Source organism: Hippoglossus hippoglossus, chromosome 6, assembly GCF_009819705.1.
Source record: "Hippoglossus hippoglossus isolate fHipHip1 chromosome 6, fHipHip1.pri, whole genome shotgun sequence".
Classification (NCBI taxonomy): Eukaryota; Metazoa; Chordata; class Actinopteri; order Pleuronectiformes; family Pleuronectidae; genus Hippoglossus; species Hippoglossus hippoglossus.
This window is the reverse complement of record NC_047156.1, coordinates 7,472,089-7,496,789: the sequence shown is the minus strand read 5'-3', so window position 1 is coordinate 7,496,789 and position 24,701 is coordinate 7,472,089. Positions and strand designations below refer to the sequence as shown.

Below are 24,701 nucleotides of genomic sequence, written 5' to 3'. Positions count from 1 at the left end.
GCTGCTTGAGTAGCATGTTACACAACCTAAGTGCATGTACTGGGAATGTATTGATCCAAAAAACAATCACTGGCTCCTCTAAGATTTCTCTCCATTCACAGATAATCAATAAGTCAGGCTCTGAGAGCACGCCACCTCCGACATGTAGATGATGTCATGGAGCTGTGTCCCAATAGAGCCATTGTTGTTTTGTGAATGACTCAAGTAATGTGTGTGACCAATGACTCTCCCTCTGTGTTTAGTTTAAAAATATATATATATATATATTCACACCGGATGTGGCAGTGAGGGCTGTTGGAAATAATTTATGTGCACATGAAATCACGTGCACGCTGGGATCATGCGTGTTTGCATGTGTTTGTGTTACTTCTTCATGAACTGTGTGAAAGTGTTTGTGAGAAACATGGTTCTCTAAGGACATGAAGGAGGTTTTTATTTTTTACCACAGCAATGATCTCACCCAGTTGGAGCTCAGGCTGATGTGTCTTGCCTTTTTCAGAGCTCTGACTTTGTGTGTGTGTGTGTGTGTGTGTGTGTGTGTGTGTGTGTGTGTGTGTGTGTGTGTGTGTGTGTGTGTGTGTGTGTGTGTGTGTGTGTGTGTGTGTGTGTGTGTGTTGTAGAGGAGGAGAACATCATCTCTTGGTTGGAGCCAGCTGCCTCCCCAGTGGCTCTAAAGTTTGCGTGTTTCCCACCAATCTGCAGCACACAGTCCCACAAAAAAAGACGACACTGTGTGCTCGTCTGTAGCTAGGTGGTATGTTAGCTGGTGCCAACTGTCTAGCTTTGCAATGCGTCACATCAGCTCTGATGCGTTCCTTCCAAGACGAAACTTTTTGATGCTGGCATCCGAAACTCGTGTAGCAGAGGAAGCTGCGGTGACCAAAAAGAAAGTATAATAATCAGAGAAAAGAGAGAAGGAGAAAGAGTGGAAAATGTTGTGACTTCAGATGAAGAGAAAGTTGGATAATAGTTTCAAGAGGACGGGAGGTGGTGATAAAAATACCATTTTATTCATAGCGCACATATTTTTGTCAAAGTGCTGTAAGCTGACAGCCGAGAATTAAAAAAAAACTAATGAAAAACAAGTATAAAAGGTTCTTGTGTGTTTGTGTGTTTGTGTGTGCGTGTGTGTGTGTGTGTGTGTGTGTGTGTGTGTGTGTGTTTGCAGATGTGCAACACTGCACCCAATCTTCTCTAGCACCATCTGCCAGTGCTTTTCGCAGGATTACCACCAAAGTGTCACAGCAGTGGGTCACAGAGACGCAGCGAGTGGGGAAAAAAGGCGACACACAAGGAAATGAGATAGAGATGAGGGATGCAGTGATGAAGGCACGAGCCGGATGAGTCTCCGCTTGGCAGAGTTGGAAGGCAGCATGAACTCATGTGACTTCACATACGCTCCAGCATTATCTTTAATTATTAGAGCTGAAACGAGCATTTGATCCACAGATTTATTTTGAAATGATTTATTGTTGAAAAAAAACAAGGAAGTATGCAGAACTTCCTTCACTCTTTCCTGACATTTAAAGACCATATGATGAATCAATTATCACAATAAACCATTAGAATAATTAACAGTAAAACTAGTTAGCAATCAACCAAACTATATGTCCACAATGTGTAATCCAGATAGACAGATAGGTGCGTAGTTGTGACTTCTGACCTCCACCTGTCATGCATAACTTAAACAGGTTCAGTGAGAATTGAGCAGTTCCACATTCCATACTACATAGTGCCGACGACTAATCGGATTTAAATACAGGTGTGCTTCATGCTAAAGAGTGGCAAAAATAAGTATAGGTCATTGTGCATATTAGATTCATGGTGTTGATGTAATGTTTTTCCAGATGCAAACATCTGGACAGACTTTATGGACAAGGGTGATGAAGAGGGAGAAGATTCAGTTTAATAGTTGTATCATTTCTTGTCCAAGTACATTATGAGGAGCAGTAAATCGTATTTACTGCAGTGTTTGTATGCTGAACGTAACCGGGACACTGTTTTGTTATTTTACGCCTCAGCATGTTCACTCTCAAGCTGTCAGGCCGCCAGCTCAATCATAAGAACACAGGACGAGACATGGCGATGACACACTGATGAGAGATATTAGGAGATGAAAGGTGCCTCTAGTTCTCTCTCACCTACACACACACATACTCACACTCAAAACACACAGGAGCTGCTGTGTACCCTGGGGCTTTGATGAGATCAGGTTAGGGTGTGACTGCACAGACAGAGGTACAAAGGTCAATTTAGTTATGTGTCATTTTTCTGTGCCGTTATACAACAGGGAGACTGTGTGTGTGCGTGCGTGTGCGTGTGTGCGTGCGCGTGCATCAGAGAGAAGCTGAGGAGGTGAGGTAATGGTGGGAGACCGAATCTCACAATGCAGCCGTTCACAGACACATTCCAATGTGCTGCATGAGGAGGTCTTTTTGTGTCAGTGTGCGTTTGTGTGTATTCATGTTTTTGTGTGCATGCGCATGTCTGCATGAATATGTGCATATGAAGTAGCGCGTGCATGAGGCAAAGTTTTAAAGTGCATGGAGGAGGAAACAAACGAAGACAAAATAGCCGGAGGAGAGCTTTTGAGATGAGGTAACACACTCACTTGTGTTTGTATGGAGGCGTTCAGTTGGCTGCATATTCACGTCCACTTGTGTGTGTGTCAGTCGGAGTTGTGTGTGGTCGAAGAGGTTTTTCTTGACTGAGGCAGGTTTTTCAGTGAGACAGACGGTCATGCTGACCTGTGCAGTGTTTGTCAGCCTCATCGGAGCTGAACGTCTCCACATCCTCTGAACCAGTCCGACAGGAGAGACACAACTCTACCATGACAAACACACACACCTGCATATTGGTCCACACAACACACATACACACATCACTGTTATAGCTGCCGTACTTGTAGAAAGTATGATTTTGTTGCTTTTCCTGAATTTTTCAGTCTCCTGCATTGACTCGACGCCCAGATGTGCTGCCTGTGCATCTGCATCTTGAGTCTCTGCCTTGTGATCAGGTTTGAAGTTATCAATTGAGCTGTAAATAATTTGCGAGTGATTATTTAGCATATTACTTCCTCCAGGTGTGTTGTGTTTAGCCTCAGTGCAGGTCAGAGAGGTTGCACAATAATAATGGACGTGCGTGCCTGAGGTCCACGCACAGCCCCTCCTCCATTCGTTGCCTTTCCTCTTTCCTCCTGCGTCTGTTAACCTCCCAGCCTGCCCTTTCTGCACCTCCTTGCCCCCCCTCCCTCCCTCCTCCCCTGTTACCTTCCATCTGACCTCTCTCCATTATGCTGTGGGGAGGTCCAGCAGATCAATGATTTCATTGAGAAGGAGCCAGTGGTGCCATTAGGAGGTGAGCTCACCTTCCCAGGGGAGATCTGACACATTATTCTCAATGACCTCGCCTTCCTGTCCATCCCTCCTTCCACTTCTCCTTCAGCCTCTTTTAACCCCCACCCTCCTTATTCCTCCATTTCCCCTTCTTTCCTCCTCCTCCTCCCTCTCTCCTCTCTCCTCTTCTGTTTCACGGTGCTGAGAACAGAGCTCTATTTTTAGGCCCAGACTCCTGCGGTCGTCACATCTGGCGCCAGTGGCCTCGGTGCTCTCACCCTGACTTGTAGATACACAAACACACACACATACACACTCACACCAGGCCCACCCCACCCCACCCCACCCCAGCCAGCACTGAGGGAGGACAAAGGTCAAAGAAAATGGCCCCACAAAAATATCTATGACATCACCTCCGTGCTCTGAAAAGTGCTGCAGACTTTAAGAAGCCACGGAGACGCACGGTGACTTAATGCTCTGTTTTCTGCAAACAGTCACTCTGCAAGTATTTAACGAGCTCTGATTTTCTCCGCACACCTTGATGAGGTGGTGTGTAAATGCTTAACTTGCACACGCACAGTCCAGCAAGCGAGGAAATGCATGCCCATACGGACAGACTCACTCAGTCACACATACACACACACGAAATAAAGTAACGGGGCCCAGACGCAGATGATTTTTTATGTAACAATGTTCTGTTTTTGCCAGTGTTCTCACCCCCTCCGTCTGTCTCACTGGCCTCACATGATGAGCTTGATGTCATTTTCCCCTTCTTTCCCTCAAAACCGGAGAACAAAAACAGGCCAGCGATTGTGTGTGTGCGTGTGTATGTGCATGCGTGCATCTGTGTGCGTGCATGCTTGTGCGTGCGTGTGTGTTTATGTGAGCCGTTGCCAAATGTTTCCAGCATGATGTGATCTCACTGCTCCTGCTCCTCTTTCCCTTCTCCTCCATCACTAAGGATCCCTTGCTGAATATGAGGGCCCACACACACACACACACACACACACACACACACACACACACACACACACACACACACACACACACTCTAACCTTAAACTAAATGTAAATCTAAAACTATCCTTAACCTAACCTTAATACATGCTTCAGCTTAAAATTGTATGATTTTTAATGATGTGGACTTGCTTTTTGTCCCCATAATGTGACAGTGTAAACCAAACACCTTAAGGTCCCAACAACATGGGTAATATACACACACAGACAGACACATGCACACACACACACACACACACACACACACACACACACACACACACACACACACACACACACACACACAGTGAAACATAGTATTTATAAGCAGGATAAAATGTTCTCCCAGGACCATGCATATGTGATATGTGCACAAGTAAGTAGTGCGGACGGAGACGAGGGCTCGAGACGTCAGCACAGACAAACACACTTGAAATTTAAGCTTAGATGTACTTAAAGGCAAAGTGCGCACCATATTTTTCATTTTTAAACGTATTGAATGCAGACAGAATAAAGAACATGCACATTTATGCCATCAAACACGTCAAATGTAAACTTGCAACATAATGAAAGTGAAATTAAGTCTCTGGTGAAGAAAATACAATTTCAGTAAGAGGGTGTAGTTCCCGGAAAAAGCTGTCAAGTGACACTTTTTATATAGCATTTACAAATTTGGTTGATATATATATATAACTATGAGGCTCAGGCTCATAAAATAATCCATAAAATGTGAAGTATTTGTTTGTTGTTGGATACAAACATACATGGTGCATTGGGAGAAACATTAAATATAGACCTTAGGCTTTAATCCAGAACATGCACAACAACCTTTCATCTCCTTTCATTCGAGATCCAGTTTTATCGAGAGTGAATGTGGTTGAAAAATCCTGTGGGACGGTGCTTGTTCCACACTGCCCTAAATCCACAGTTGTTTAAGCTGCTTTGTGTATACAGTGCATTCACAGTGCATACCTCCGGGCTCCTGCTGCATTCGAAATCTATCTAGAGACCTTTTGAAGATCCCAACCCACCCCTGTCATGCATTCATGCAGGATGGAATAAAAATAGTTTGTTTAAACTGTTACCTAGGCAGTGTCAACACATCGGGTCAACAGGAGCTGAAGCTGAACAGCGTGCTAACCCAGGCCGTTTCCCCCCCACCCCCACCCCTCTCTGTGCTACACCCCCATCAGCACCTCATAACTCGAACCTCACCATGAATTTGGGCCAAGGGCACGGTAGTTTGGTTGCAGTGCCGACAGTTTACAACGGAGGCATTTTCTCCTGATGTCTCTGACACACATGTGGAGTGGAAATTTCCAAAGGCAGAAGAAAGGGGAATAGGAGCAGCTCACAATTATGCTCGTTTATCCTACTCGGAGCTGGCCCGCATCCACCAGATTCCATTAATGCTCGGACTGCCCACTGCCACTCCTGTCATACCGTCATTCCCGGGAACAATGGTGGATTCCTGTTTATCGCTGTGTCGTCTTTGATGCACTTTATCTCTGGTATGCCGCAGCGCTGCTTCCTTAGTTACCTCCTTGGTTGCCATGTTTTTTTCTTCTTTTTCATCTGATATAGACTCCACCACCGCCATGTGGATGAAGTTGTGTGTCTTGGCAGCCATTTGAAGTGTGTTACAGTCTGAGAAAATCTATTTAAATGTGCAGTTTACTAATTATTTTCCCCAAAAAAAGGAGGGGATTTTCTTTTCCAGGCTCGCTGGTAGAGGGGTGGACTAGTTTCCTGTAGCAGAGCGAAAAGTTCTAATCTTCGCCAGTTTTAACACTTTTCCTGGTATGTACACAGACTTGTAACCGAGGCCCTATTACCGTAAATACGTGCTGACCACACACAGACTTTTGGACTGAACCTCAGGGGCTGCTGCCACTTCCTGATAAAGGCGGGAGATCTTTCCATCGCCATGGCAACAGGCTAATTTTGGCATTCCAGGCAGGCCCAAGGACCCAAATTAAGGATCGTAACAGTTTGTGATCGTTCCCGGTAATTTCTGATGTCCTCCCCCTCTGCACACACATTAACACACACTGAAGAGTCTCTCAAACACAAACAGATACACAGATGAAGGCAGCGCAGAGACAGGCCACTTCCCCTCGTGTTGTGCAATCATTTCCTGTTTCTGATAAAAGTGACATCAGGGCTCCCTGGGTTGAACGGAGCAGATGCCCAGGGATTTCAGCATGTGTACAAGCATGTGTTTGTTTCTTTATATTTCAAAAGGCTTTAAAAATCATATTAAATCATCACGAAGGAGTTGGCAAGGCGCACACAGCAGCAGCTTGTCCAGTTCCTCTCATGGCATCACGTAATTCCTTCTCTATTGTTCTTCTGTAGCTGTCGGAGTGATGTCACTGTCGGGTTGTGGATGTGACACATTCACACACACACAAACATGCACACATACACACACACACATACTCGGTCCCAAGGGCCTGTAATGGCAGGAAAGCTGATCCAGTGTAGCGATAGCCGCTGTCACCATGTCTTGTATGCCTAAATGCTGGCCCTCCGGGTGTAACGCCTTTCATCTGCAGATTGTGTGAGAGGACGCTGCTGAATGACTACGAGTTCAGTAATGTGTTGTTATAATGTTGTAAAATTCTTTAAATAGATTTTTTTAATTGTGTTTTTCACCAAAATCTTTTTGTATAAATTTTAAATTTGATCTTGCTGGAAAATGAGCACAAATCTTATAATTAATCTTCCGTTTTCAAGGAAAAAATAAAAATAAAATAATAGTATTAATATCCAGTAGAGGGAAGTGGAAAAACTGAGTCCGTCACTTCTGAGTCATATTTCCTTCTCCCGATGCGATAATACGTGTTGTGTAAAAGAATATTTGGGGAAACTCATGGTAATGCTCAGCCACAGCCACAGACAGCCGCCCTACAGAGGACAGAGAAACACCCTGGTACTGTCTGAGACAGGCTGAGCTAATTGTGAGACAGGTAGACAGGACGCTGGTAGACACTGAGGAGTGTGTTTGTGTGTGTGTAACTAACAGCGGACCAGATGGCTCGGCCTCCAGCACTGTTGCGCGGGCAGCGTGTCTGTCAGCCTGCCTGCTGCGCTGATAGGAGCTAATTAACACTGTACTGATCTGAGACCTGCCTGTTGTTCCGTGTGTCGCAGCGGCACAAGCTCATTAAACACAAACTGATCTGCAGTCAGCTCCTCTCTCTCAGAGCATCATGGTTGTCGCACAGCTACTGTGTGTGTGTGTGTGTGTGTGTGTGTGTGTGTGTGTGTCAGAGTTTCCAACATGCGAGAAACAATGAGAGATGCTCGATGTGTTTCTAGTGTGTCACTGCATTCGAGTGCTGCAAGGAAACCCTGTGCAAGCCAATTTGAGCGATTAGCATTCAGATTGAAACAACCGTTCATCCATTCTGCTCAAGTGAACCTGTGCAGACAAACTCTCCTCTGGGGAAATCAGACGAGAGCAGAGTGATCATTTCTGCACGCTAATACACATGGTTCCTGCACATCGCAATACAGAAACACAATGTATTACAATATCAGTGTATATATATACAGAGTATACACAACCTCTGTTGTGGGTGATAATGAACATTCACTCCATATGCTCATCGGCAATGAAAAGGCCTTATATACATGCCTGAGGTAACCAGCAGCATTTCATATTTGTCTTTACAGTGCCCCTACAGTACACACACACACACACACACACACACACACACACACACACACACACACACTACTGAACATATCCAACTGGGATTTTTAAGTAGTTCATCTGGTTTATGAAGGCCCGTCTGGTCCTGAAAACCCCCCTTGGTGTGTTTGATAGCTCACCCTCTTCTTTCCTCTCAGTGTGTGTGTGTGTGGGTCTGCTCGACTGAGTGTATATATTTTTGTGAGTGTAAACCAATTTCTTGCCAGTGAGGCAGATTTACTGGTGCAGTAGCCCCGAGTGCTGAGCTCCTCCGGGGGGTTAAGTTGCGTGGAGGGCAGGGGGTCTACTGCATTACTGATGCAAGCAAGCCTCCCTCCAGGCTGCACAGAGAGAGATGAAACTATCTCCTGCATGAGCACACACACACACACACACACACACACACACACACACACACACACACACACACACACACATCCACATCACCAAGTAGTTGCTGCCTTAAATCGCATTAAACCTCCCTCCGGTATAATCTTTAGATCTAAAAAGCTCTTTCCTCAGATTTCTTCCTTGTCTACACCTCCTTGACCTTTCTCTTTGACCTTATCTCTCAATCAGAGCTCCTGTTATGTGTCTGAAAATGTGGTGAAAGGGGAGTAAGGTTGCTCTGTAGGGGGGAGAGGGAAGTCGGACAAAATATTAACACTTGCCTCCGTCAGTTAGATGTCAGTGCAATACTTCATTTTGGTGCATTTTATAACCTTTGTGTTGCAAAGGTTTTCTGTTTTAGATCAATAAATATCAAATCCAACAATAAATTAACTATTGATCTTGTATGTAGTGTATGTGCACGTGCCACTTCCCGACTAATGTCCCCTTGAGAAATGACCCACATCATTTCAGCTACAGTTTCCCCATGGATTCAATCAACCCCCTCTCCCCTCCAGCACCCATCACCCACCATCTCACCCTCCTCTGTGCCTCCCCCACACTGATTTGCTCCATCCCCTCCATCCATCCTCTACTCTCTCTCCCCTGGTGACTACCTCACCCCCCAGGCATGGCAGCTGTGTTCGCCTGTGGGCATTACATCACTGCAAGAGCAGCCTTGTTACTGATCCCCTGACAACCAGCATTATCAACACACAGACCACCAATATGCATGTACCTACAGAGACAGACACACACTTGTGCGCGGGCACATATGCTTGTGTTTATGTATATTAGTGCAGATAACGGTCTGCCAGGTCCCTAACCCCTGCAGCAATGTCCTCTGTGTCTTCATCTCACCTTGTAGGGATCATCCTCCTCACACATGGTTGCAACACACACACAAGATGAACCCACACACACATTAACTCAGTCTTCATCACTCTGACCTGACCTATCCGGAGAATGACGTCTCTCTTTCCCATGGTATCCTGACAGATGATCTGTGGTGTAGGATGGCGCTCCTGTCGCTGCCTGTCTCACTCGGGAAGGAAGTGGGGAACTGCCCTGATTAAAATGTTTGAATTATTTTATGACACTAGTGCAAACAAACCTGGCACATTTGACTTCTAATAAATATCTGTACAGGGTTTTTGTTAGTAATAATTATTTGCATTGGTCGGATTAGCTTCATTTGATCTGGAACATTAAATCAGAACTAATAGTGTGTCACTAGTGTTGGCGTAGAGAGTAGATGTTATATGCATATATACTCAGCAGATTAATCTATAGTAAAGATATTCATTTAATTATAGTCCTCAATACAATAACATGTGATTTCCGTGTTAGATTAGATACAGTAAAGTCCACTGTCAAACACAGATGGCTCTTTACAATGATTGGAGTCGCTCTTCTCACTCTACTATTGAGAAGGTGTTTAAGATATTTATTCATCACATTTGCTGTATAACTTCAATTCTTGGAAAATAACATTGGAAAAAAAACTTGAATAAGTCAATAATTGTATTTTTTGCCATTGCAGAGTAATAATATAAACATCAAATTAAATAAAATAGGGTTATTATTGTGTTACTAATGTACAAAACATAATATTAAATACCTGTAAGTACATACAGATACTTATAAGGTGTATACAGAGAAATAAATCATACAGTTTCCATAACTCACCTGCTATTTCAGTATATAGAAGATTTACATTCATGATACTTGCACCATGATTTAATAACCACACATAAGTAGATGCTCTTTGAACCCAGCAGTTGTCTGGTGCAGAGATTAACACTGACTTTGAAAGAGAGACGGACTTTCTAACATCTAAAAGCTTTAACTTTCATTGCCTTGTGCACGAGCCACGTCCAGACCCTGTTTGCACCATTTAAAACACACCTTGTTCGGAGCACTGCTCCATGTTTTTCTGGTCTCTAAGGCCCCTCAGGCATCTTTTCCCTTTCTATCTTGCTCCTCTATCTCATGCTCATCTCCCTGTCTGTTTTGGCTGGTCACCATGTGTATGTGTGTGTGTGTAAACTCCCCGTCGTCCCAGTAACAAGCCCTCTACCATAAAAGCACGCTCTAAATCTAAGAGATGTCAGAAGTGGGGGGTGTCCAGAGTGACTGTCCCACCTATTTCTGTCACAGCGGGGCACACATGTGCCGTCAATAAAGAAGGCCTGGCTGTCATTTATAGCGTCTTGGCTGTAATCCTCTAATTAACACACCTACTATTCTGAGCCTTGTTACCCTGCTGAGGATTAGAGGAGGAGGAGAGGGGTAGAAAGAGACTGGGGGGGCGGGGTATTTACTTTTGGAGTTTGACCATTAAAACATCAACCAACAGCTACTTTGTTCTGTTGCTGTTGGCAGGTGTGAGGAAGTCCTGCGTTTCAAACCTGCTTCAGGGCCGCACACACACACACACACACACACACACACACACACACACACACACACACACACACACACACACACACACACACACACACACACTGACACACACATAGAGCAAACAAAGTGTGGACACAAACCAGGGCGACTATTTGTGTTTTTGAAGCGCAATAACCCAAGTTGACCACTATGGAGTGCCACACCTGCTGCAACCAGCTGCAGAGGAGGAACAATGTGTATGTTTGTGTCTGTGTGTGTGTGCGTGTGCGTGTGTGTGTTTGCTCACAGTCATGACTCGCTCCCAAAACCAAAGTCTGGATTTGTATTTTTTTTTTCTACAAAGCCCATCTTATTTCCTCTCGCTGCCGCTCTCAGTGACCCGTAGTCAAACAGAAGGGTGACGTAAGGCTGTTCTCACCCGTGTGTGATCATCCAGGGGTCTGTGGCGATGAGATGAGGTCAGTCTGTCAGCATGCAGCTGGCCCCCTAACTAGACATCTTGTGTAAGCTTATTTGCCTTTTTTGGAGCATGCAGGGGCCGGCTGCACGATGACTTGATTTACTCGCAGCTCATCTGACCTGGTTTGAATGTAATCAGCGTACTGTGATCTCTCAACCTTAGACTGAGCAGACGGTCAGACGGGACGTTTGACCTACTAACGGTACCTTTTCACTTTCTAGTCCAGTGACAGCCGTGAACAGGGACATTATATGTTTGCCCCCCTGTCACGGACCTTGTGATATTTCAGGAAATCTTTGAGGAAAGTTCTTTAAATTTGGAGCAAATGTTCTCTTGGACTCGGGGGTGGACAAAGGTCAAGGTCACTGTGACCTCACAAAACTTTGGCTGTAACTAAAGCATTCATGGACTAATTATAATAAAATAGACACAATAAATTCAATTCAATCTTTTCTTCACTACATAAATTATACGAGTCTTATGGATATGTTTCGGCCTTTTTGTGCTTAATGCATAAAAAGTTGATCAAATTAAATGAATTTCTCTTTTGTTTTCAAGGTTATTATTGCATTTGCGTCTTTAAACTCTTTTTATAGCCTCTGCATTTGCATTAAAACTAGTTAACATTCAGTTACCATTGAGTCTCCCCCAGCGGTTATGTTAAGTTGAGTGCTGCTTTGTTCCCATAGCCGGACTTGTGGCCGACATGTTTGTCATTCCATAGTAAAGTACCAGGAGTCTGTGGCCTGTCAAATGGATGATGGCTGCCAACCACAAGCTTGTTTGGTCTTCTCATCATCTCTAGTCTTCCCTTTGTCTGCTTTTTGTTTCTTTCCCCATCTCCTCCCTCTTCCACAGCTTCACTTTCTTTAGCTCCTCTTCTCCTCTCCTCTCCTCGCGACCTTTTCATCCTCAACAATGAGAACACAGTGTCCAAACACAGGCGCGTTAGACATGAACCAGTGCAGGAAGCGTGTTGAGGTCGCTCACGTTCCTTCATCTTAAGAGACAAGTAAGCTTTCAACACACTGGCACAGTCTTAATCCAACCGGAAATATGATGTGCTTCACAGCAACGGCAATCCACCCATGGATCTGCTCACTGATACCTATCTGAAAAACAAGATTCTGTGTCTCGTGTTGCTTCGAGAAATCCAGTTCCCAAACATGCAAACCCTCGTTCATGCTGAGGAGCATAATGTCAACACTAGTCTCTGTTTATCAAGCTAAGCATTTTACTTCTCTGTAAGAAACAGAAAACGGAGACTAATCCGTCCTGCAGCAGTGTTATGTATAACGATAGCTGCTGATAGATCCCTGCTTTGCAGCTAGGCCCCTGAGGTGGCCGCATATTTGTTGGGTGAGTAAGGAATGTGGTTACATGCCTTAGACATTAGCTATGACGGAGTGCTGGCTCCGCAAGAGAGGGAGGGTGCAAGGGTGGAAGCAGAGGAGCAGGAGGGAGGGAGGGCTGAGTCTGAGCTCACGGCAAGTGAGCTCATTCACCCCCAGAGCTTGAGGAGAGAGAGTGCAGCTCCGTCATCCTCTTTGCACACACAGAGAGAGAGAGAGAGAGAGAGAGAGAGAGAGAGGGTGGGAGGGAGGGAGGGAGAGGGAGGAGTGTAAACCAGCAACTGAGCGAATGAGAGACGAGGAGAGAGAAGCAGCACAACAATAGTGGGCTGCTCTTCTGGCTGTGCACTCAGAGACAGATAGAGGGCTCAGAGAGACACACAGACGCTCCGTAAACCAGCTGCAGGCAGATTACAGCTGGCGGTGGCATACAAGCGACACAGGATACTCACTTTTGTTTTTTCTGCTGGCTCGCTCTGCGGCAGCCATTCTTCTGCAAAAACCACAGAATTGCTAAATATTGTCGCGGGAGCATTTTGCGGATTTTTGTGGTGATTGCATGGGATTTTGGCCTCAGTTGGACTTGAGGAGCGTGTCCAGAGACATATTTGGACTAGTTTTTGTTGTGCTTGGGTGAATTCTCTGAGGGTCACCGCCTGGACATTGGAACAGCTGACGTGCACTTGGGCGCCAGTGGGAGTTTTGTCAACTGTGGGTTCACCTCCGTCAGCCCTTTGAGGAGAACTTCTGTTTGTTTGCTCTGACATTTTTTGTGCAGCCAAGTGAGGGGAGGGGGCTTTGATAGCTCCATCCCTGAAGAAAAAGAGCACCAGAGCATTTCCATCTGTGTGCATTTGGGTGAGACGAGCGTGTGTTCTGGGGGATGCCGCTGGATGTGGTGATTGCCCAAGCAGAGGACTGCTTTTGGCCGGACCTCCAGGACACAGACATGAGGCTGAAGATCAGGGTCCGCCGAATGAAAGAGGGAAGAGAACTACGAGGTGTGTATCCACCTGGACACAAAGGAGAAGAAGTGGTGTGTGTGTGTGCGTGTGCGTGTGCATGTGTGCGTGCGTGCGGGCAAGTTCATGAGAACATTCCTTTCTGGAGAGTAACATGTTGAGGATGTAGGCCTTGGTGGATTGGGGCTAGAGAGCTATCATACATAGTGAGGAGGGAAAAGATGATTCATTATGAAATTGTCGGGGTGTAAAAACATGAAAGTGTGCTTGCAGGGGATTAAACTGTAAAATGCACCGTTGTTAAATGCAGGTGTAGAAGATGAGAAGGTGGGGAAGCCCCTGATAACGGTTTGTGCACTGCAGATGAGTACAAAGGCTCAGCGGCCACACAGGTATTGAGGTATTCCAGTCCAGGCACGCTGCAGATGAGGGATAGATGTGAAGTGAATTTTAAGGACGTGCACTGGATCAATATTATTTACGACCACAGCGCACTATAGAAGAAAACATCACAGGGCCAGAGCCATTAATTGTTCTCCCACCTTTTTGTTTTGTGCAATTGATGTGTTTAGAGACGCAGAATAGCAAGAAGGGGGATTAAGAGGATGACATCATGAAGACAAGAAGCGATGAAGAGGAAAGAGAAAGAGCTCGGGATGAGGGGGGGGGGCATGAGAGCCGTATGACATAGTGTTCATGCTCTCTCAGCCTGTGGTCATTGAGATGTAAAACCATCACAAAGGCGCTTTCTCTCTCTCTCTTTCTCTTCCTCTGCTCTTGGCTTTTCTCTCTCGCCCCTGCACACTTTCTCTCTGCAGAATGGCGTCTTGTGGAGACTCTGTTATCAATATGTGTGCAGCGTGCACTGCAGGTGTTGAGCGCAACACCTCTTCACACAGAGCGATGAGGCAATGCGAAGCAAAATGCACCAGCGCACATACCTGCACAAAATATCTACTCATGCATTCATTCATTCAAATTTTAATTATCTGGTTTTATAGTTGAATCCTCGGGGGTCATAAATGTGTAAGGATGTGAGAGTGAAGTTTGCATGTAATTTAAGATGCTATATGCACACACCAGGCACATCAGAGCCTCTTCAAAGCAGTTAGCAGAGCAGATCTCCACACCTGCCACCCTTCACACTGTTAGGTGTGTGTGTGTGTGTGTGTGTGTGTGTGTGTGTGTGCGTGTGTGCGTGTGTGCGCGCGCACGTGTGTGTGTGTGCAGTTCCTTTCCACACAGCCAGGTTTTGCTGCTTGAAGTGAAGAGAAAGCTAGCAACAACCAAAAGAACGAAAAATCACACATTTGCCTTCAGCAGATGAAAATAGAACAGCGTCTGTCACATGTTATTTTGAAATAGATGTGTGAACGCAGGCTAAATTACAGGAGGGTTTATAGTCCCATGTTGCAGTAACGTGACACTGCTGAAACAGCATCTGATCAAAGTGACATATTCCTGCTATCTGCCTCTGCGAGATAGGGGGAACAATAAACGGTTTAACCATCAGCCAGGATGACACATTACAGTTGTTCACGGCCATTGAAAAGCAATGACCTCATCCCACTAGCCTGTCAATCTGCGTGTTCCTGACAGACGCTGCCCTAAAACAGACCCTCTCCTATCGTCTCTCCAGGCTGCAGCGCGGCCTTTGTGAGGCTGAGTGGGGACATGTGTGCAATGATGTCATGTTGGGAGGTGGTGGGCGGTGGGGGTGGGGGGTTCACATTGAAATGCTAATGTCCCCCTCATAGTATAGGGGGACAGCTGGAGGGGCAGAGAGGATGGCGTCATGTCTCCCCTGATATGAACCACAGAGAGGGAGCGATTGAGGGGTGCGGGGTAGTTATTCAAGCAGATCAATGCCCCCAGGCTGTGGACGGTTGTACATGCCTGCCTGCCTGCCTTTATGTGTGTGTGTCTTTGTGTGTGTGTGTGTGCGTGTGTGTGTGTGTGAGTCCTCGCCATTAACAGACGAGTTAAAGAGGCCAACTGAAAGCCACACAGAGGTGGGATGGATGGGGGGGTGAGCTCGTATTGATGAGGCAGTCAATTGTAGCAACAGCAGTGATGTAACAGCACAGCTCCCATTAACCACAACAGCCAGGCAGGTGTTGTGTGTCTCCGTCCATCTGGTCAATATCTCCGGGATCCCACTTCCATTCATCTTCCAGCTCCCCACATCGATCTGCTTGGCGGGCACGGCTCCAAGAAAAGAGCAGAATTTGATTCAAACGTCTTCTGCTAAACACGCGCCTGTGTTTCATGTGTGTTAGAATAATAACCTGCAAAACGTCCTACACTGAAACGTGAATATTAGATTAGTGGAAGGAAATGATTGATGAGGAGAGAGAGAGAGAGACCACCGGCTCGCTGTAGCAGCAAACAAAGGAGGCCTGAGTGCTCGGCTGTGATGGGGCGAGAGAGGAAAATAAGCAGTTGTATAAGTGATGAAGTGGGCAGAGGAAAACGGAAAAAGGAAGTCACCGCTGGCGAGCATTTTGCTGCTGGCGACACAGTGCCCTCCTTCCCGGTTGTGTGTTTTCTTTCAACCCGAGGTACTTTTTTTTTTTTTTTTTTTCAAGAGCATGTGTTCAAAATTGGGTTAGTCACATCCTGTCCAAGTACATTTTCCAGAAGTTGGAGATACATGACGTCGCGAAGTGCAAGAGAGGGGATGCAGTTGCCCAGAAGTTAAAGTTATGCGGCGCAAACTCATGACTTCGGCGCGACGGTTTTTCCCCACAGGAGCTCTTATTTCTGCACAAGTTCATTTTCGAATCACACCGCAGTGGAGGCTTCAGCTTCGTAGCCACTTTTTCCAAGTGGTTCTGTTTATATCTTTAGTTTAATGTAGCGGCGTGTTAAGTCTCCGCTGATTATCACGCCGCGCTGAAGGTGAACTCATCTCTCCCAGTTGACTCTCTGATGTCATCTTTGCGGACAGCTGGGCTGGCGTGTGTGTCACAGGGTATTTTCAGTGACCTCAGTGTGAATGTACACACTGTGTTAGTTTATGTGTGCTCTTTGTGCGCCTAGATTGGAATGGACAGATGTGTCATCGTTTTTCCTTTTGAGAATGTGAGGCTATGGGTTATTTAGTGCTCACTGTATGTCTGTGTGTTCATCTGCCCTTTGGACGCTCAGTATTTGTGTTTTATTCACTCTTGACATCACTCGGGGACGCGATGAGCCAACTGTCATCAACATCACTGCCTTTCCTCGTCATCGTGACAACCCTAAGTAGAGCGGGGTCAGTTGACAAGGTGACAATAACATGCTATCTCCTCTGTGACTGACGTCCATTAGCGGTTGCTGTGCAAACCTCTGACTTCACAGTAGGTGTTTGTAATTGCATTGACGTAATGTGACTGTAATGTAAATGGCCCTTAAAAAACAGGCAGGCAGACACACACTCTTATCTCTGACTCCAGTCTCCATTTATGCCAGTAACCCCTTACTCCCTCCCAGTCGCACACTGGCTCCACAGCCTTCCTGCCATTTCACTATTTATTTAACACAAGATAAGCTACAGTAATCACGTCTATAATTATTAATACAGACGCACACAAGATTAAAAGGGCGAGAATATCTTTAGGAGATTATTTTCATTCATGTGTTCACTTCCCCCTCGTACACACAAACGCACTTTCTCCTCAGCGTTAAATACACAAACAGCGACTCTACAGTGGAACATCCTGTCTTCGGCCCTTCTAACATCTCTCTAACAATGTCCTTGCATCGACAGGGAAATGGTTGAAGTGTGACGTGAGGCTTTTCCTGTTGATTTAACAGCTTCCTCCTCGCAGAGATACAGTATATATGTAGCACCATTTATTTTCTCTGCATGTGTGTGTGTGTGTGTGTGTGGTGCGTGCAGGCTCCATACCAGCAGCTTGGGAACCAGGAAGAAAACCTTCAAGAACTACCCTGCCTCCCTCTGTTTTATCAATCAGTGACACTGTAGCACCGCCCAGAGGATCACTAGAAAGAGGCTCTGGTGGAGATTTACAGTGCCAGTGCCGTCTAAAGCCAAAACTGCAAATGTGTGTTTAGTCTACTCTATTAGAGGCCTAAAAGGTTAGATCACAGAGTCACGCTCGCACAGCAGCGATCCCTCAACGTCTCGCTCTTTGCGTTAAGCTTTCCCTCTTGTACCTTGTAAGTTATCTGATCGCTCTCCCTGCATCTATCCATCTATCCTTCCCTCCACTCCACCCCCCATGTGGAGCGCTGATGTCATCGCTCCGCTGGTAGCCATTAATAGCTGGAAACAGACGGGCCTTCTTCGCTTTGCTCTTAAAGGGGCAGTGCACCCAGAATAGCACTGGGTCATGAGGATGCATCCAGCTTCAGAAGCTGCGTTGTTCACAAATAGCTCCCAACGCCAGAGCTGCTCTCCTCTGACTACTTGCATATCTTTTATTTTGCAGCTTCTCATTATTTGTCCCAGATCTCTTATCTGTAGAAGACACACTGCAGTATATTCTGCTGACATTTTGTGTGTGTCTGTGTGTGTGTGTGTTGGCCAGCCGTTGCTACATGATCAGTGCAGCTGGGTGTGTGTTACAACGGAAGGCAATGTCCTGCACTGTGCTGTGTGTGCTACTTTGGAACAGTGATGTCATGTCTCACTTACTCTCACTCTGTGATCGCCCAGTGTGTGTGCGCGTGTGTGCGTGTGCGCGTGTGCGTGTGCGTGCACTACGTCCCATGTTGGGTCAGGCAGGGCTGAACGTAGATTAGGTTCTAATCTCCTTTCTGGGGCTCAGTGTTTCCTTGAAGCACTTCCCTCCTTCCTCGCTGCTCCTGAGCGAGGTCATTACCCTCCTCAACACACACACACTCACCCCCACCTCCCCTCATCGGCCCCCACTCTAGTTATACAACCGCTGTACTACAGATGTAATGATGAGTTTGGCTATTTGTGTGTGTGTATGTGTGTGCACGAGCAGTGCCGTGCTCATATGGTGTGTCAATGTGCATGAGAGTTATAGTTAGTGAGAGTGAATATTGAGCTTATGTTGACTGCAAGATTATGTGATCATGTCATCAGATTGAGTCTTTTTGGAGTGTATCATCTTGTTAGTGTGTGTGTGCGTGTGCGCGTGCGCGTGCGTGCACTATGCTGTTGACGGGGGGATGTTACTGGGCCTCTGTCCTGGCCCTGCACCTGTGGCCTCTTTCATTCCCTCAGCCTGACGCAATGCTCTGCTACAGGACATGAGCTCATGCAGGAAACAGAGCCCCATACACACACACACACACACACACACACACACACACACACACACACACACACACACACACACACACACACACACACACACACTCATGTACACATATGCCAAAAGTGGAGCCGCCCGCCTCTTAAAGGGCCAGACACGCATTCCTAGCCGCCCAACATTTAACCTAACTCGCACACAGAAGCCCAGAGAGCCTCTTTTTTTGTTCCTGTTGCACTAAGCAGGACCCAGACGCTGTAGCCCAGATTCACCTCTGAAAGTCAAAAGAGCGTCTGTATGCTCTGCTAATGGTGGTGCAATGTTTTTTTTTCAGTGCTCTTGGTGAGCTCATGGGAGTGTTTGCAGAGTTCCCAGTTTGTTTTGTAACTGCTGTGTGGAAAACCATTAGTGGACCTAAACCCCTCTCTACTCGCTCTCTCTCTCTCTGCAGGAGGTTTTGCTGCTTTCTCCTCCTGTTTCCCCGGCCTGTGTGAAGTGAAGCCTGCCACCGCTCTGCCTATGAGCTTGTCCCAGCCCTGCTTGCCTGTGGCTAATGTAGGGCCCACTCAAATCCTGCCACACCTCTACCTGGGCTCACAGAAGGACGTCCTCAACAAGGTAGGTTTACGATTTATTTATTAGTTTTATTGCCATCAAGGAAACATAACTGACATAAAAAAAAAATATATATATATATATATATAAACCCTTGTATCTTCTTCTGCAGGATCTGATGGCTCAGAATGGTATCACCTATGTGCTGAATGCCAGCAACACCTGCCCCAAGCCGGACTTCATCAGTGAGAGCCACTTCATGCGAATCCCGGTCAATGACAACTACTGTGAGAAACTGCTTCCCTGGCTGGACAAAACTAATGAATTCATAGGTAAGAGGATAGAAAATAACATAATGTGTTGGTGAAGTTTAGCACAATAGCCTCTAAGACGACTATCTTTTCAACAAAGTAAATTCAGCTCAAGTTATGTGTAAAAGAATGCACGATACTCAACACGACACATCCGCTCATTGTCACGGTTACAAAACGCTCACGTGCAGCTTAAGCAACAATAGCGTCAGGTATAACACATCCGATGACCCCCTGTGCTCTTCCAGGAAATGTCAGTTTGCTTTCAATAGAGACTTTGTGCTAAAGATGAGACCTGTCAGGGATATGCAGTGTTGTGCACATTTGTGTACGATTGTGTGTATTCATATCTTTTTCGTTTCTCCTCCCCTCAACAGACAAAGCTAAGGTGTCAAACTGCAGAGTCATTGTGCACTGCCTGGCTGGAATCTCGCGTTCAGCAACCATCGCCATCGCATACATCATGAAGACAATGGGCTTGTCATCAGACGACGCCTACAGGTACGCTCGCTCCTCCCATCCACCACCAGCTGAGCTAAGGTGTCAGCCTCAGTAAAAAGACAATTTTCTCCACCCCCACCCCTCCAGTCGTGAGAAATGAAATTGTTAGATGGCTGCTAGGGAACAGAGAGTGTACAAAAGGCTTTGAGTTGCCTTGTCTGAACAACACTAGCACAGGATTAGGTATTGTGCATCAGTAAAACTGTTCACACACTATGTCTAATGCATCGAAGGTAATTCTCCCCTTGAAACAGTTCAAACAGTCATGAATTCATACAGTTCATTAGACATAGTGCACTTATCACACAACAGTTGCCTTAAAAATCGTTTGTTGTCACTAATATTTTTCAACTTTTTTCCTCCTAACAGGTTTGTAAAGGACCGGAGGCCGTCAATATCCCCCAACTTCAACTTCCTTGGTCAGCTGCTGGAGTTTGAGAAGGGCCTGCAAATACTCCAAGCTTTAACTTCCACCCCTGACGACCAAATCTCTGGAAACTCAGAGGTTAATGGAGTTGATACAGGTTTTGAAATGAACGGTCACCACAGCAAATATGATTCATCGGTGGCAGAGCCACACATCCCAGCAGAGCCCAAGCTACCGTCACCCACCTCCCTCCAGCAAGGCTTCAACGGCCTGCACCTCTCTGCAGAGAGGATCATGGACACTAACCGGCTCAAACGCTCCTTCTCCCTGGACATTAAATCTGTCTACTCCCCCAACAGTCCCCGCTGCCCTAGCCTGGCCCCCACACACTCTGAAGACGTCCCTAAGCTGTGTAAGCTTGACAGCCCAGGAACAGGCACTTCCAACGGTGTCTGCTCCCAGTCGCCCGTCCTAGACAGCCCCAGCTCCTCTGATTCACCATTCCCCTCACCAGGCTGCGGGGGCAGCATCGGAGGTTTGGGGTTCGGAGGAAGTGAAGTCCATCGGTCGAGTTCTTCCTCATCCAGACCCAGAAGAAAAGCTAAGCACAGCTCCAGCAGTTCACCAGTCCACTCCCAACCACACCAACCTCCTCAGTCCCTCAGCTTGTCGCTGGACCACAAGAACTCCACCCTGGACGAGAACCTAAAGGGCTCCCTGCTCCTCTCACTACCATCCCTGCCCACCGTGGGGTCTGGGGCCATGTGGACCAAACACAGAGACACTGTCCAGGCCACCACTCCTGTCACGCCTGTCACCCCCACCACAGATGCTCCCTGGCATTTTGGGGTAGAGGTGGGCGGTGAGCGAGAGATGGAGCTGGGAGGTGGCGGAGATGGAGGAGGAGAGGATTCGTCGGTGAGGTTTGGGAGCAGCTCGGCGTATGTGGCGTTTGGGTGTAGCGAAGGTGTGCGATTACGAGACAAATCCCAGAGGGAGAAGCCCTCACCGCCACAGACACAGAGAGACCACCGGGAGTCCACGTCGTCGTCCACGGTGTCCATGTCCAACAGCTCGAACAACAGCGGAGCTGCGTCAGAGAAGCAGTTCAAGCGACGCAGCTGTCAGATGGAGTTCGAGGAGGGCATCTCTGAGACACGGTCCAGAGAAGAGCTGGGGAAGATTGGGAAGCAGTCAAGCTTCTCTGGAAGCATGGAGATCATCGAGGTATCCTGACAGATAATGGGCATGAGCAGAGCTGTCCCCTGGGGACAAAAATGGACCTGGTTAGAAGGAGTTCAAGAAGAGGACAAATGAGGAGGAGCAGAAGAGATGTTTTTGTGCTCCCCTCTCAGACAGTGTTAAAGACTCCAACTGAGAGAAGGACAAGTAGATACACAAGCAGAGAGTTAATGTGAAAAGGTTAGCAAGCTAACTAGCATTTGCACCTGGACAGACAGAGCCTAAGATGTGGTGCTTAGCTGACCATAACCATCCTGAACTCTCGTACAGATCTGAAGAAAGCTCGGGTAAAGGGGGGGCTGACTATACTCTAGGTACTGAAAATCTTAACGTTTCTGAGCTCTGTCCCAGACTCTGGGGAAAGTGACATTTGCATCCTTATTATATAGAAAACCCCTGTTTTGACAGAGTTCACACACAAACTGCTTGCCTGTGGTCAAATGTTGTGTGCTTCAGTGGGTGTATAGCTTGTGATTTGAAACCAAGCCCCGTGTTTCCTCCCAAAAGCTTCACCCCAATGTCGTAACGCCTCGAAACCTTCGCACGGCAGCATCCACACCCCCCTCCTCCCCAGTGGCTCTGCCCGCTGCAGCCTCTGCATTACGATGATAACAGACTCCTTAACGGCACCGTCTCATCACATCGCTCACAGCACAAGGCAGAGAGAGATCCCAGGGACTTGATGGACAGGCGGTACTGCATCCAAACAATGAAGGATCCTCAACTTTTTTATTAAAGAAAAGACTTTTAAGTAGTGACAGGCGGTGTCATGTCTCCCCCCCCACCCTACAAAGCACAGTGTGTCTTTCCTGACTTTGGCTCCCTTGTTTCCAGTGTTAACGGTGTGTTGGGACTGAGATTTTTCGGGACGGTGACAAGGGTTCAGTTTAAAGGCCCTTCAGCTCCTCTTCAGACCCCACCCCGCCCCCTTTGGTCACCACTGAGCATGCACCAGAAAGGCTGACAGACAAAATACTATATATACAATACGGATATATATATATAGCAATTTTAATGGACTTCTAATGGACTTTTTTTGTTGTTATCGTTTTAATTTATTGTACTGGTTCATTCTGGTAATGAGAAATAATATAATGTTTTGTGGATTTATTTCCTTTTTTTTTCTTTTGTTGAATTATTATTATTATTATTATTATTATTATTTGCTGTATGGTATTTATGAACACACACTCATACAAATACACACATTCAACAAATTCAAGAAAGCAATATGTTTTGTTCCTTCTTTGGGGAGAGTGATGTATGACCTTTGAAATGCACTTTTCTGGTTTCTGATGAACAACTTTGATTTTCATTGACACCCAAGCAACAAGATACTCAGAAAGCCAAGTGTTCGACAGTGCACGATCCTATTTTGATGGAGGATGGTGCAGACGTCCTTCTGGTGAGATCTGATCTGTAAGAGCGGGCGTTTCTGTTTTTGGCTCGTCTGCAGTGGGAATTCATCCATTTGTCACGATGGAGGGCTCAGGCGTTGATTAAAAACACCTTTTTTTGATCGTGCAGAGAACGACAGAGTAGCCAAACACGCAACGATCGCTCTTACACAGCCAATCCTTTTCTGCCACTTCCAGGAAGTCTGGCATTACAACAACTATATGCAAACAGACACATGCTCTTTCACAGGTATACGATTTAAACACTCGCACCTCTCCCAGCAAGCACCAGTTCATCAGTCATCATCGCAGTGTGTCCCACCAAAGCTGAAACCAACACCCACACACACACACACACACATACAGTATGCACTTATATTCACACATATAAAGCATAGGCCCTACACACACGCCCTTTTTTCATTCTCAGGGGATCTTTCAGTGAGCCAAGCCCGACACAGGGCACATAGCTGCTGGTACATCAGCACAATGCATGTCCGTAAAGCTCCCTCGCTTTCTCTTTCTTTTTCTTTTTTATTCTTATTTCCTATTTTCCAAAGCTTTGATTAAAAAAACAACAACAGCGTAACAAATAGAAAAGGGGGGGAAAAAAAGAGGATGTTCACATCCTGAGGGGGAAGAAATGAAAACTTTGCGCTTCTGGTGAGAGATGGTTATTTATTTATAATGTAAAATGTGTTTAGTTTTTCCTTTGACCCCGTTCTCTCTGGCGATCTTTGACCTTTGACCTTGTGCTGCTGCAGCTACAGTAAGTTCGGATAGATTCCTGTGTTCCCATGAGGCTCGAGCAACCTCTCCGCTCCTCACCCCTCGTCCCTATATTTTTAAGAAATGTTGTTAGAATTATTTATGACATGTAACAAAGATGATGCAGGCTGTCCCATTTGCTAAAATTGCTGTTATTGAATTATTATTATTATTATTATTATTATTATTATTAAGTGTAAATAGCAACGCATCTAAGAACACTGATGAATTTAGATGAGTTTTTAAAAGAAAATCCTGATACCTTAGGCTGCTTGACGCAAAAATACCTCAGGTTCTATTGAAAGGCTTTTCCTTCCCCTGTACATGTTTTGTGAAAATGAGACAAAAATACAGACATGACAAAATACAAACTCCTCTCTGCTTCTTCTTCTTCGTCTTCTTCTTCTTCATCTTCTTCTTCTTGTGTGCATGCATGCGGGGTGAACAGGGCCCGGGAAGGGAAATCCACCCAACAGATGAACAACAACATTACAACATCCCCGAGTCCTGGAGTCTTGCTATTGATTTTGTGTTAAACAAAGTCCACTCTGACCACACAACACAGCTTTATTGATTTTTCTCTTCCAGACACTGGCAATGCCACATGCTTCCCTACGCTGATGGTTGGTGAATTATTTAGCAGAGAAGATGCATTCAAAAACTTCCTAGAAACACACGCCCACCTTGTTATGAAATCAACAACAAAATATTGCAAATGATGACGACAAATC

General features: G+C 46.1%; 1 protein-coding gene across 6 annotated transcripts in view; it reads left to right on the top strand.

Moving 5' to 3' along the window:
- The window catches only part of dusp8a (dual specificity phosphatase 8a), a 44,145-nt gene extending 19,801 nt beyond the window's left edge, over positions 1 to 24,344 (top strand). For 5 of the 6 annotated variants that reach the window (XM_034587074.1, XM_034587077.1, XM_034587076.1 and 2 more), the window contains exons 4-7: positions 19,281 to 19,447; positions 19,557 to 19,716; positions 20,073 to 20,196; positions 20,566 to 24,344. In XM_034587074.1, the coding sequence (XP_034442965.1) occupies positions 19,281 to 19,447; positions 19,557 to 19,716; positions 20,073 to 20,196; positions 20,566 to 21,799 (1,685 nt within the window). In that variant the 3' untranslated portion in view covers positions 21,800 to 24,344. Of the gene's footprint in view, positions 1 to 12,893; positions 13,641 to 19,280; positions 19,448 to 19,556; positions 19,717 to 20,072; positions 20,197 to 20,565 lie in introns of those variants that run through there. The other variant, XM_034587078.1, reaches the window with a different exon arrangement.
- The last annotated feature ends 357 nt before the right edge of the window (positions 24,345 to 24,701 follow it).